Source organism: Dreissena polymorpha, chromosome 14 (assembly GCF_020536995.1).
Source record: "Dreissena polymorpha isolate Duluth1 chromosome 14, UMN_Dpol_1.0, whole genome shotgun sequence".
Taxonomy (NCBI): Eukaryota; Metazoa; Mollusca; class Bivalvia; order Myida; family Dreissenidae; genus Dreissena; species Dreissena polymorpha.
The window spans coordinates 60,721,961-60,737,126 of record NC_068368.1 but is presented as its reverse complement, the minus strand read 5'-3'; the positions used below and the strand labels follow the sequence as shown (position 1 = coordinate 60,737,126).

Below are 15,166 nucleotides of genomic sequence, written 5' to 3'. Positions count from 1 at the left end.
CCTCATACATCCTGGTAACCAACGGTAAGGTATTACACGAAGAGACTTTTCACGGGATACACCAGAATTCTTCGATTAGTGCCGAAATTAAGTTTTAAGGAATACATAAGATATTGTAAAGTTGAGACCACTTCATTTGTTCATCAGGAGCTACAGTCCATGAAAGATTTTTTAAGTCGACATTATGCCCATTTTGTGCTTCTGTACAGAGTGGATTATGATTATTGGTGGATCGTGCGGGAATTGATAACGCAATCATCACTTAATGCGATAACATATTCTACTCGGATAAGAATGGGTTTGAGCGTATTTTTAAGCATTTCAGTATAGACCATAATACAGAAAATACAAACGTTTTGTTTTGAGAACAATCTTGCAATAAACTATATAATCCGAATATTTTTTACATAGTGTTTTTGTATCTCGTGCTAAAAAAGACAGTCGTTAGATGAATTCGAACTTGTATTTTAGTTCAAATAAAAATAGATATACATAAACAATATGTCAATTGGATTTAGCCATGCGGAAGTATTGTTGAATCTCCTGCTATCAACAAGTTGGATTGCAGGTACATATTTGTTAGAGTAGTATTTTGTTTATAGTATTGCCGATTTCTAATAAATTATTAGAGGCTCACTCATTGTTATCGCAAACATATTATGATGAAAGAGTAATGTTAGTACTTTTTGAGACATTACGTGTACATACCCGATGAGGTGCGTGGCACACTTATACGTTATAGTTTGTATGTGTTTCTATTATAATCGTAACTTGCATGACACGACGCGTATGTGTAATTTCGGTATAAATTCTCATAACTCGTTGAAACAATTCATTATAGATATTTTTGGTTAGACAGGAAAACATATATAATTATTGAGTAGTCGATGGTCGGAATTGATCTGATGCCCACTGGCTGAAACTCGTGTTGAATGGGATAGCGTCTTCTTATAGAGTGCACAAAGATGATGTTTGATTTTCAATTTAAGAATTAAACTTCTATGTCAAATGATGTATGAATTTAACGCTCTTTTTCAATTATAATTTCGTTTAACTTACGCGACCCGTCTAATTAACAATCGTAACGCACATCAAATTGACGATTAGAAGTTTCGAGACTCACGAAATGATAACAATACATCATATTCATACTAATTCTTCTATTTACACCTCAATATAACTTTATTTCAATAGTATTCAGTGTATAATAACATATTAAGTCCTTTATTGATCAAACCAGAATAACGATGTTATATTTTATCCCTTGAGTAAAATCTGCTTAATACTATAAACCTTACATTCAAAAGTCAAGAGATTGATAACGGTATCAAATAGAAACCACTTGACTTGCATTAAATTTTAAATCAGAAACACTTGTTTTGTTGGTACGATTTGATACCGAGAAGAATCTGGAAACCTCAATTTCACAAACAAATTCAAAGCAACAGGACGATTAATGCGCATCGAGTCTAAAGGACAAAATTGATCACACTTAAGGATCGTAATAAAATTATAATAACACGAGTGCTTTTATCGACCCTATCTTGTTAAAGCTCGAATCAGGGTCACGTGCTTCAAAATATACGTGAAATCTTACAATATTGAAAATATCGACGTTCGTTCAAACACTGGATCACCAGCTGTTATTTTTCGAGATCCCGTAACATTTCTGCAAGCAAAATGTATGACTTAATCTTGATGAAACTTTGTCTTAATGTAGTTGAATCTCATTCAGTTGCGTGCACTATTTAGGTAAAACAGTAACATCTTAGAAACTTTTTAGACCTCTCTAGAGATCGAATGTATGATTTAATAAATAGAAACACATGCCAGAATGTTAATCTTGATTCAATCTATGCTCGACACTAGTTCACGTACGTCAAAAACTATGTCACAATGCTAAATCGTATAATCTCTAAAAGTCACATTTATGGGTCGATATGACAACACTTGGCCATAATATCGTGACACTATCTAGACTTGTTTGAATCTGGGTCACGTGTGTTCCAAAACTAGGCCACTTAATTAAATCTTAAGGTCACATTAATTAATCTAAATAAAACTGTTTGAGTTGTTTATTTTGAAATTATCAATGTCAAGTGCAGAGTACTGTGCGTCTTAGCATAAGGTCACCGAGTACAACCGAGTACAACCGAGTACGATCTAAAAAAACGTTTAACCACTCTTAAAACCACAATTGGTATAATTTAAGAAGAAGCATGGCCAGAATATTATCTTAACAATAATTAGGCAAGGTCCGTATCTGGGTCAAGTGCGTCCACAAACAGATCACCTGATCAAATCTGAGGAAAACATTTGTACCCAGCTGGAGGCCACATTAACGACGCAATCTTGATGGAAGATTAGAATGGTGATATTGACAACATCTAGGCCATCTTCGAATGTGCGTCGTATTTGTTCAAAATCTGGGGAACCAGAACAATTCTTATAAAAAAATGTTACCCCTATTTAGACCACATTTATAATTTAAGACTGATGACACGAGTTCCAATCAAGGGCACGTGTGTCCAAAAAAGTTTATTCACAATGTCAAGTATAATCAACACATAAAATACTTGCCACGTGTCTGACTTGATGAAACATATTTTGCCAAAATCTTGGTCATGCTTCAGTCTGGGTCAAGTGCGGTCAAAAACAACGTCACAGGGTTAAGTCTTCGATTTGTGTTCCTTGAACGCCATGGTCACCCTCTAGTTTTAGAAACGTATCTGGTAAGTTCGATTGGATAGTTTGTGCTGATAGATTTCAGAAAGGTTATGAAAATGTTGGTTATGTTTCAGTGAAATTCCATCGTTTGAAAACTGTTAATTTGCATGCTTCTGTGAGTTTCGAAAATGACAGATGCATGAGGTTACACACTGTACTATTTAATGACAGATGCATGAGGTTACACACTGTACTATTTAATGACAGAACTGATGCATGGGGTTACACACTATACTATTTAATGACAGCTATTATGTTACGGCGGAATACATTTGGTAAATAAATGAATGGTATCCTTTTGGGGAGTTTTTATTCATTTTATTCATTATGGAGTGTTTTAATATATTGTTTCAACGTCTGTTTTAATGCAAACGAACATGTTATAGCATTTTAATTACAGAATACACATGCCATGTTGGAAACTGTTCTTGTACCAGTGATTCGGCAGGTAGCCTTCAGTTGGGGTGTATTAATGTCAACTGCACATCGAGCGACAACGGGAACGGGTATCTACTAGCATTCACGGATCTACTACAGCACGGAAACGTTTCAAGTACGAAAACGATTAAAAATTCATGGCATGTACGGGGATATATTTATTTAAGTGTTTCGGTGTTCGATAAAAGGTAAAAGGAAACTTTCTAAAGACGAAAGAAGATACACTTGATACCACATGATTTCTGTTTGTAAAGTCTGAAATATATATGTTTAAATAGTAAGAGGGTTTTCACTGTCAGAAAAAAACCACCATAAAGCATACGCCGCACTTTATTGACCAAATTCTTGATTTACACGAACTCCTAAATTTTTAGCAGATGCACTATTGTACGACAATTTTCGAATTCATTTGTGAAATGAACGAGTTAAAAATAATTAAAATAGTATTAACAATAGTAATTCCTAACTACAAGTAAATGTTTTAAATTTTAAGTAAATCATTTATCGTGAACGAAGTAACGAATCCAGAACTGTTTTAACTGAACGTGTAGATGGTGGTATCATAGACAAGACCGAAGAATCTTTACAGTTTGTCTCAACGGTGCTAGATCTAACTTCCGGCACAACCTCTTGGAACACGGGTATGCCCAACAGTATACATACGTGTGCCCAAGCCAATGCTTTTACCAGTATGGCATACGACTGCATTTCCGGTAAGTACTCAATATTTGTTCTTATCGTTTAAATAAAAAAACTAATTCACGCATGTATAAAAATAATTTAAATTGAAAGATTAAAATGTACGTTAAAAAATGTGTGCTTAAGTTATCTTGTATAGTTCGGACTGAAAAACTGTTTAATTCGCTTAATATTATGAATTACCACAACAAAGCTATGATATGGACGCTTGGATAAAAACAAAATGAAATACTCATATCAAGGGGGTAGTCGTTTTGAATGACAATTGACTTTAAATATAAAATATAATCTATGTCAAGATTATGCCTTTGTTTAAAGGGCCGTGTAAACAAATCTGTAACGATGACACAATTTCTGGAGTGAATCACGCCTGCGTTTGGACTGCTGATTATCCGCAAGTATCAACGATAAAACACCGGGAATGCACTTGCCAGTTTAGCACAACGTCCAATTATCTGCAAGTAAAAATGCACGACAACAAGCTCACGTCGGATCAAACGCTTGAGTTGATATCAGCGGACAACGTTGTCGTTTATCAATGGAACAGAACGACCCCAAAAGGTCGTGCACTATTGATAGGCGAAACTTTGAACATAAGTGCGGATCACTCTATTACGTTACGTTGGAAAAACCCAACGTTGCAGAATGAAAGCTTCTTCATTGGTTTTTACGGTTTGTTTATTTTTGTTTAAATGTCAAATGTATATATTGATACTATTAAAACTATCCCTGAAGTAAAGTTAATATTGTTTCGCTGTATGACGTCATTTAAGACAGTCTATAGTCTAATAATGTGCGTAGGCATGCTACGCTAACATTTACTATACACTTAATAAGAAACAATATGCAGTTTCATGTGATAAAATTCAGTGATAATATTTATTCGGTTTAAATAGTAGCACGGCAATAAAACTTCCATTCAATATTTATATGAAGTTTAAAATAAAAGTTTCACTATGTTTCTTTATCTAGCGTATAACGACACCATCAGTTTAAACTGTTTTCAACCGGAATCAATAACTACGTCAATATCGTCTACGGAAACAACGCACATTACAACGCGTACTTCATTGAGTGTTTCCGAGACTTTAAAGACAGAACAGCCATCTAGCGCGCAATCTTCATCGGTGTCAGAAACATATTCAGCCATCGATGTCGTGATAACAGACCCAATTACAACATCAAGATCAACTGACATCAGCACTGCTACGCCAGCTTCAGTCCGGACTAAAACTGAGAACAATGTTAATGGAACAATCAGACAAACCGTCGACTCAACACCGTTTATCACAAGCGATAAAACATCCATAGAAATGTATGTATTCTGCACAAACTACTGTATTTATATTCAATTTCGTTCATAGAATATCGTTTTGTATATTCACAACATTTGAAGAGGCAAATATGTGGTATGCTGGTATATGACATATCTAAATGAAAGGTTATGTAGCAATAAAAAAGTAGTTTGCGTACACCTCTCTGGCTTTGCAGATCGACAGAAGATATTATCGCTACGTCTAATGAGCATGTACAATCAAACACAAAAGGTATGTATGAAAATAGTTCACGTTCTTTAAATTGGATTTTTCTCTATTCGAACATGACTTAGAGCCAATTCAAAATTCATCAATGGCTACGATAATAAGCAAACGATGTCAAGCGTGTTAAAGTAAAACTTATTTTATAACAACAAAATAATAAGGAAAATAATGATATAATAATGAGTAAAATTATAAGTAAAATAAACACAGATACATATATTGATCTAATGGAAATATCGTTATATAATAAAATATTTATACTAAAGGAGCATAACCTCCCGGATTAAATACATTTTTTTGTATTGTGTCTGTGTGATGTTTAAATAAAAAATCGTCACAAAAAAGAGTATTATCATATATTAATATTTTCTTTTTAGGCTTTCCTATTTGGATAATCTTTCTAATTCTTGGAATACTACTGATAGTTGCGATCATCGTATACATCGTGTACCGAAAGAAAAAGAAGGCCAATCAAGTAATTGCATTTAATGTTTTTAAGATAAGTTGAATGGTTGTCCAAATTACGACAAACATTCTTTGAATACAATCTTTACTGTGTTTTCCGACTAACGAATAAACCAAACACTGTAAAATTAAAATTATCAGCGAATCTGAGTATGCATTCAGCTCTTTTACGCATTTATGTTTTATCTTTGATGCAGCCATTCATAAAAAAGATATTAGTACATAACGATTGTTAACATGGGTGTTATGGAAACGTTTATGTAATTAATATACCTTTATTGTACTTGAAATACAAAAAAAAATACCAAACTTCTGTTGTATTGAAACATTAAACCAGTTTAGGATTTGAAGTATACGTCTTATACAGTCAAATTATTTTCAAAAAGGTAAACTTGCATGTGCAGTAGCGAGAAACAATTAAACACAATTGTCCACATACAATTATTTTCACAGGTTAATCCAGATCCAGAACAAGCGCACGAGAACAATGAAAAACATTGGAACGAAGAAAGCCCTAAAGCATCAGGGGTTGCATCGTTTATTCCCTCAACATCGGGCTTTTGGAACAGCAGCAAAACACAGGTTGAAAGTAACACACCAGCGAGAAATAAGTTCAAGGCCGACACAGCCAGAAATGTTGGCAATAATGACGGACTGCTATCGTCTGAAAGTAGTCGGAAGAAAAAGAAAAAGAAGAAAAAGAAACGACACACAGATTTGGAACAGGAGGAGCATAATGTCGACAACCACAAAGAAGATGCCGTGACTGAACCAGAGGCCGAGACGAATGAGAAACCTAAGAAAAAAAGAAAGAAAAGGAAGAAAAGGCATCTCGAAGAAGATTTAAATGGTGAAAATATTGGTAACCAAACCGAGCATTTTAAAGTCGGTACACTGGGAGGTGTCGATTACGACCATTTGTTGTAACTAAACTGCATGGGTAGTCAAACTGTTCATATTAATGATTCCAAATGACTTTGATAACATAAACACGGCTGTGCAATTATGAATGTCTGCAGTGTACTGTGAATAAATTCTCTATAACACACGGTATACTGTTGTATGCATTCGGGTGTGACGAAGTCACAATTTTTATCTTTGGTATGTGTACATTTTGGTCCTTACATGCACCTATATTTTATCATTTAATTATTCCATATATCCAACACACAAGCATAGATCAATCATTTACTGAGTCAGTGATGCGTTAATTGGCATCTCACATCCAGCGAATATTATTTGCTGACCTGTCTTGATAATGTTTAAAGATATTTATTTTCAGTTTACGTTTATATCAAGAACTGTTTCAAGTATTTACTGATACATATTTGTTCATAACTGCTTAGGCTTTACTTTACGCCAGTTAACAATCGTCTGGTTTAATAGTATATTTGGTGGTTGTAGTGGTAGTGGTGGTGGTGTGGTGGTGGTAGTTGTGGTGGTAGATGTAGTAGTCGTAGTAATAGTAGTAGTTGCAGTAGTAGTAGTAGTAGTAGTAGTAGTAGTAGTAGTAGAAGTTGTAGCAGTAGTTTATAGTTAGATAATAAATTAAGTACATGTTTCATCATTTGTGTCATGCGACTTGACTTAATACATTGCTTAAACATTATATATCTGCACACAAGCTCACGTCAGCGAAATTGTTCGTTCCGTATTTGTTTCTATAATCCAGGAAGGTAGCGAATTGACAGTGCAGAAATGCTTTCAATATTGTTTTAAATTTTGCGTAACCAGTTAGCGAGTTGTTCAAACGCCGTCTTTTATTTGTTTCATTTGCTTAGGTTCTGTGAAATTTTCTTCAGGATTCATTGGTATACTGAAATTACGTCATAGTCTGTTTCCATGCACATTTTTGACATGTAGAAACGATTAGAATACAGATGAGTGCATGACATGTGTGACGCAACAATACAACAAACGATAACACTCCAGATACTTAATCAGGAGTAAATGTGTTGTTCGTGTTCACTACAGGACAGCTTTACGCATAAAATTAATAAACTGGTATAATAACCTCCGTAGAACGGTCAATGCAAAATGTTGAGGATCTGAACTTATTTTAGCGCTGGTCGAACCTCACATCTACCCCAGATATAATCACAAAACACACTCGCTTCTTAAACGATATAAAATTAACAAAATATCCCACACGAAGACAAATACAAACATGCTTGCCAATACTTGACGGGAAAACTAAACACTGCACATAACCTTTTGTGTGGTAGTGTCTTAAGTATAGGAATACTTTTGAAACGATTAGGGGATACAGTGTAAAGTTTTTCGTTTACAACGATATATATTTCATCTATAATACATACAGCCTATCAAGTAAGTGATGTATCTACAGAAATTGAGGATATGCACAAGGGTACGCTCTACTCCATCCACACAGCACAAATCAAACTGTATTGATACTTAATAAAGTAAGCAAAATCTTGAGCCCAATAAATAAAATCGCGGGTCCGCAGATTATAAAGATCAGTTGTTGTTTTAACTTCGTCATTTGTCGTCATCTTTTTATATGCGTGCATGCCTTTCGCCACCTATCCAATCTCCAATTCGGATACAATGAAACCATTCGGACGACATTTCAAAGGTAGAGGCACTGGGGGCCGGGCGAAATAAATGTGCAAAAATATGTTTGTAACATGCTTATTCAGAGCAACTAGAGGGGACATTTGGATTGTGAGATAAATTCTAAAACTTACCAATCACTTGTATACCAGAAAACGCATGTACACGATTTATGCGATTATCTTCAACAAGGAAGTTTGGTATGGACATTATTAAATTTCGCGAGATTATCAAGATGAGAATAAGTCTGGTAATATCCAACCAAGCAAGACAATGTTATAGATTTTCTGTCAAGATAGTGTTATTTATGCTTAAATTCCTTGTTGTATACAGATTTAAGCGTGATAAAGCAAATTGCAGTACGGGGTTAAACACTCTTTTTGCATAGATTCTGCTCAGCAATGTATGCAAACAATTGAGTCTATATTTTTATACAATATTTTGACACAATAAACGCGATATATTTCGAAAACATGTTAGTAACGATATATTTCATAGACCACAGAAGTAAAAAAAATAATTTTATGTGTAACTTTTTAACACCATGTTCAATCATGAATCCGAATTTTCTCACTTTTGTTAAGTAAAACATTTCCAAAAACGAAAATAAACTAAGATACAGCACGCAAAGCGTTTGCAAATATAATGCCCAGCCCTTCTCCCAAAGATCGGTTTGTCGATAGGTAGGTTGAGGTTCCGTAGACCATTCGTTGCCGAACTATATCTTTTGAGAATTCTTTGAAATACAACCATGAAAATTGGTTTGATTGTTACCTAGGAGGAAAGGAAGATACTTACGCCAAGATCGCATGGGCTTGTTGCACGCAATTACAAAGGTACATTTTCAGCATAAATATCAGTGATAGCAATTTGAACATTTCTTAAGAAGACGTCCACATTATTATAACACCGCATCTGAACATTAAACACAGTATTACATCATTATTAGATAGATTACAAATTGTTTGTCGGACAGTTTAATTCATGAAATAAAATTGTCCGGGTTAAGCAGGTGTTCCCAGAAAAACAGTTTGATGCATGCTGCTTAAAGGGGGGGGGGGGACAAATTTTTCATACCGTATGTGGGATAAGCAGGGACTGTCCAATGGATTATGGTCTGAACAAAACACAAAATTATTGTTTTAGATATTAAAAACGATTATCGCCTTTGATTTAAGGATATAAAAACTCAAAGCAGACTAAAGGAAGTATCGTGTAAGTACCTGTTATCGAACAGCACCTTATATCGGACGTTTTGTTTTGGTTCTGTATGCACATGCGCAAAAGTGCGCATGACGTCACATTGATAAACAAATGGTCACACATGAAGTCCATGACCTACTTGCCTACTTAGCTTGAAACAAATGCGCCAAAAACAGGTTAAAGGAATGCATTTATTGTTATTTACACCGTTTTGTGTGTTTTTTGCTATTACTTTTTGAATGCATTTATCAAAACATGCATTTACACACCGAAAATCATATTTCCGTTTGCAATTTTTATTTCAGCAGACGCAGATTTTTTCGCCGAGTCCGGGTCACGTGATAGTCATGTGACTTTGTATATACTGGAGTAGTATTTATGAAGTGTTGGATAATAGGTCATGTTTACATTGGCCGCCATTTTGTTTTGTCTGCTAGAGGTGACAATAATCAGGGAATCATTGTTATGAATTCTTGAAGGTAGTTTGCTGGAAAACTTTACAGATAAATCATTCAATGATTGAACTGTTAGTCATTAGTTAAAACAAAATGTTTTTGTCATTTTAAGTGTTGCAATTTTAAGGTAATTGAACGTAATTTCTTAGGTGTTCGATAACTGGTTCGTCCACCATATAACACAAACCAACACATAAGCCCAAGCGGATGGGAATTCCATATTATATTTCAAAAACGCCGCTCGACGTTTTTGACCTAAAAATAAATGTAGCTGAAAATCAGCTGACAAGTCACGTGGTACATGGTACTGTCATTTATTTTCGGCATAGAAATTACATTATTTCTAAAGAAAGAGATTTAGCTTGTTGAGCAAATAATTGATTTTCATTGAATATTTTTGATAAACCAATAAAATATACTTCATATTTAAATCAATATTTTTATTGGAAAATCACTTTTCACAAATACGAATATGCGGTCGAAAACTGAAAGCCATCAGAATTCAAGATGGTTCGGACAAAAACAAGTGCTAGCGCTAAGACTAAAAAAACAAGAGATGCAAGGTACAGGCGTAATAAAAGGGAGAGGATAATAGGCATTGGTATTCAGTGTGATCGACGGAGAAGAGTAAAAGAAGCTACTGGGATTGATAAGGACGAGAAAATGATGGAAATATTGCCTGCCTATAATACTCGAAAGAGCGGTTGGCAGTATACAGAGATAGATAGATAGATAGATATTGATCGATGCGTAAGTCTTCTTCATTTTCAGTTTGTGTTTCATAGCTACTTTTCTGTAGTATAAATTCCCGTAATTATTTTGCTACATAATGAACACGATTTGACTTACACACACACCAAACCGTATAAGTATAAAAGATTTGTTTTAGAAATGTACAATGCTTTTAAATTTCAGAACTACTTCTGAACTAGAGAGCTTCAACAATCATCTTTTGATGTACACTCCAAACCAAAGCGAAATGCTTTCAGGTAAATAAAAAGTTAAATGTTTAAAAAATACACTTGTTAAAGTGTTTCTTTTTTACTTTATGAACACATGCTCATTCATTGAACAAAGGAATTTATGCTCTTTCCTGCTTTCTTTTTGAGAATTTACATTTTAATAGTGTAAAAATGATGTACCCTTTGTGACAAGTCTCGTAATAAACTTCCTGAATGACTAAAATATGAATATATTTTTAGCTCGGCTGTTTTCGGAGAAAATCCGAGGCATTGTCATAGCCAGCTCGTCGTTGTTGTGTCGTCAGCCAGCTGCTCGTTGTCGTGTTGTCCGCCGGCGTCGTGCTATAACTTTTACATTTTGCTCTACAATCAAAGTGCTTCCACCTACAACTTTGAAACTTCATAATGTGGATTCACCTTGATGAGTTCTACACGCCACACCCATTTATCGGTCACTAGGTCAAAGGTCAATGTCCCTGTGACCTCTAAAAAAAATTATGACAAGCTTTCGAAGCCTAGCGTGGCACCCGTAACGTGGTGCTCTTGTTTCATGTGATAGTAAAATTATTTATGAACAGGATTTTTGTATTTGTTCACAGGATGTTTAAACAACTAGTAGTTAATCAAGAAATGAATTCTGATTATGAATATGTCAAGTCATTGGTGTTGAATTAGTTCATATCTAGTGTAACATCATCAAAGTCCTAAAGGCAGATTTTCACATGATGGCATGATATTTTCTGAGTTTTATTTCTAAAAATTTTTTTTCAGCTATGCTGTTTATAGATGCAGGTGTCAGTTAGCAGCAATAGATTATTCAAAACACTTGAATCGTCCTGTTTTGTTGGACAAAGAAGGAAATGAGAGATATTTATATTATTGTTTTCGCCCTGTATGTTGGTTTGTTTGTTTGTGTGTTTGTTTGTGTCAAACTTTAACATTTTGCCATAACTTTTGCAATATTGAAGATAGTAACTTCATATTTGGCATGCATGTGTATTTCATGGAGCTGCACATCTTGAGTGGTGAAAGGTCAAGGTCAAGATAATCCTTCAAGGTCAAAGGTAAAAAAAAACAAATTCAAGAGAAGTAATAAGCTTTAAAGAGTTCATCTGAACCTACCAAATGATAAAATAAAATAAATTAACTACTGTAGCAGAGTATGCACTGAATCAGTAAATTTATATTATGGCATATATATTGTCTATAGATCTTTATCCTTTTGTTTTGTTTTAGCAATTGTCATTTAATTTTTTCAAACATCATGTCAGTTATAAAACAATCTTTCAGGAGAAAAAAAGTGTACTCAAAAGCTGCTTGTAATTGGAGCGCAAGGCCTGTGAAAAAAACATACATAACCGGTTTGATCACTGAAGTTATAAATGAATTCACCATAGGAAAGAAAAAAATAAGTGGCACATGTGAACAGCTGCCTGAAGACTCCAAAAGAATTAGGTCAACTATAGCCCCTGTCACCTCTCCACCTACATCAATACTTAGAGATCAGCATGTCTCTAGATTGAGAAAAGCGAAAAAAATGAATTGTTGCCCAAGACGTGTTTGATATTCATTTGAAGTTGACGCAGAAGTTATCTTTGTTAGATAACTATTTAAGTTTCACATCTTTAGTGTTAATATAATTTTAGAAGTGTTTTGAAAATGTACAATCTTACATTATGTTATAAATAATGAATGCTCTTGGTTGTACAATGCAATTACATTTTTTAGGAAGTTTTAATATTGAATTTAGCATAAAATATTTTTTAATGTTATATTTTGTGCAATTTTTATCAATACATTTTTATGCTCCCCTAAAATTTATTTTGGGGGGAGCATATAGTCGCCGCTTCGTCTGTCCGTCCGTGTGTCCGTCTGTGACCAATTTTTGTCCAGACTATTTCTCAGAAAGTAATGACCGGAATTCAATGAAACTTGATGGGAAGCTTTACTACCAAGAGATCAAGAGGAGATGTGCATATTATCAGCCGGTTCTCTTCAGATGATTTTTCACAGAGTTATGGCCCTTTGAAATTTTCCATTGTACATATAGTGCAATTCTTGTCCAGGCTATTTCTCAGCAACTAATGACTGGAATTCAATGAAACTTTATGGGAAGCTTCACTACCAAGAGGAGATGTGCATATTATCAGCTGATTCTCGTCGGATGATTTTTCACAGACTTATGGCCCTTTGAAATTTTCCATTGTACATATAGTTCAATGCTTGTCCGAGCTATTTCTCAGCAACTTATTACAGTAATTCAATGAAACTTGATGGGAAGCTTCACTACCAACAGGAGATGTGCATATTATCAGCCGGTTCTGGTCGGATGATTTTTACAGAGTTATGGCCCTTTGAAATTTTCTATAAACTGTACATATAGTGCAATTCTTGTCCGGGCTATTTCTCCCCAACTACTGACCGGAATTCAATGAAGCTTTAATCCATCCATCGTATAATTTTGTCCGAAGTTATGCCCCTTATGACGTTTCCTTTTATCTGAATATATAGTGCAATATTGTGACAAAAAAAACAACTTTTGGGGAGCATCACCAGTCTACACCGGTTTCTTGTTACACATGTAAAGAACACAATTTTTCTTACAAAATGTTTAGTTTTTTGCTTGATTATCGATATGTGTTTTTCATTGTCTTCTTTATTACCTGTAATTAATAAACCATTGTAGTCAATGTCTCTAAGCCTCTTATAATTGACCTCGAGAGTAGTTTCCTCTTTAATTATCGATACTATGAATGTGATAGTGTATCCAGATATGCCTCAGTGTTCTATTTACACATCAACATTTAATAATTTTTAATGGCCATACTCATTTGAAATGCAAATCATCTAAATAATTAAATGCCAGCATCATACACTCGAACCAACTTCAATTAGTTCTCAACTCCTGTCACATTTCTATGTGCATGTATTGAGTTCGATCCGTTTTCTGACACCAGATGAATATAATACAAAATTTGTAAAAAAAATCAAACTTCAATGCATGGATCAAGTTCATATCACACTGAATAGAATACCTCAACTGTATATCAATTTAGAAGATAGGAAAAACTCGGCTGAGCTAAAATGTAGACAGTCTGCACAGGTTACTACATAAAGAAAGCACACAATATACAAAACATTGTTGAACAATAATAAGATACTATTTTTTTAAATTTCAACGGCAACTTGTTGCTTTTTTATTGATTTCAAAATGTTAATTCATGCATTAGCATATGTCATGTTTGAAATGTATTTTAAGAAACCTGATCTAACAAAATATCAAGTGTGAAACAAAATGACTCAAAATAAAAATAAACAAGGGCTGTTTGTAAAACATGCATGCCCCCCATATGGGCTGTCAGTTGTAGTGGCAGCCATTGTGTGAATACGTTTTTTGTCACTGTGACCTTGACCTTTGACCTAGTGACCTGAAAATCAATAGGGGTCATCTGCGAGTCGTGATCAATGAACCTATGAAGTTTCATGATCCTAGGCGTAAGCTTTCTTGAGTAATCATGCGGAAACTATTTTACTGTGTCGAGTCACCTTGACCTTTGACCTAGTGACCTGAAAATCAATAGGGGTCATCTGCGAGTCATGATCAATGTACCTATGAAGTTTCATGATCCTAGGCTTAAGCATTCTTGAGTTATCATCCGGAAACCATTTTTCTGTGCGAGTCACCGTAACCTTGACCTTTTACCTAGTGACCTAAAAATCAATAGGGGTCATCTGCCAGTCATGATCAATGTACCTATGAAGTTTCATGATCCTAGGCGTAAGCGTTCTTGAGTTATAATCCGGAAACCATTCGGTGGACGGACGGACGGACCGACCGACATGAGCGAACAACATACCTCTTCTTCTTCGAAGGGGGGCATAATAAAAAAATCAAAATGCAAACTAAAATTGAATAAAAGCAAAAGATATAAAAAATAAAAACAGGTAATACACTATTGACTGTTTTTTATGAACGGTCTTTTCAAGCAAACGTTACCATTTTTGAACTCATCCAAAATATCCTTGAGACCAATCTTTTGACAAATTTCATTTAGATTGGGCAATAAATGTGGCCTGTACGGCTGTAGAGTGTTAACAAGGC

At 34.6% G+C, this 15,166-nt stretch overlaps 1 protein-coding gene and 1 long non-coding RNA gene across 2 annotated transcripts; both read left to right on the top strand.

Annotated features, from left to right (window-relative positions):
* Positions 1 to 261: 261 nt before the first annotated feature.
* Positions 262 to 6,919, top strand: LOC127858603 (uncharacterized). The gene is made up of 8 exons (XM_052395802.1): positions 262 to 568; positions 3,128 to 3,280; positions 3,717 to 3,878; positions 4,183 to 4,536; positions 4,837 to 5,179; positions 5,356 to 5,411; positions 5,783 to 5,880; positions 6,324 to 6,919. The coding sequence occupies exons 1-8, from the start codon at positions 502 to 504 to the stop codon at positions 6,795 to 6,797; spliced, it is 1,707 nt and encodes a 568-aa protein (XP_052251762.1). The 5' UTR covers positions 262 to 501; the 3' UTR covers positions 6,798 to 6,919.
* A 3,507-nt stretch (positions 6,920 to 10,426) lies between these two features.
* LOC127858613 (uncharacterized) lies at positions 10,427 to 11,978 on the top strand. The gene is made up of 3 exons (XR_008038987.1): positions 10,427 to 10,852; positions 11,018 to 11,091; positions 11,836 to 11,978. It is a non-coding gene; the product is annotated as an uncharacterized LOC127858613 (long non-coding RNA).
* The last annotated feature ends 3,188 nt before the right edge of the window (positions 11,979 to 15,166 follow it).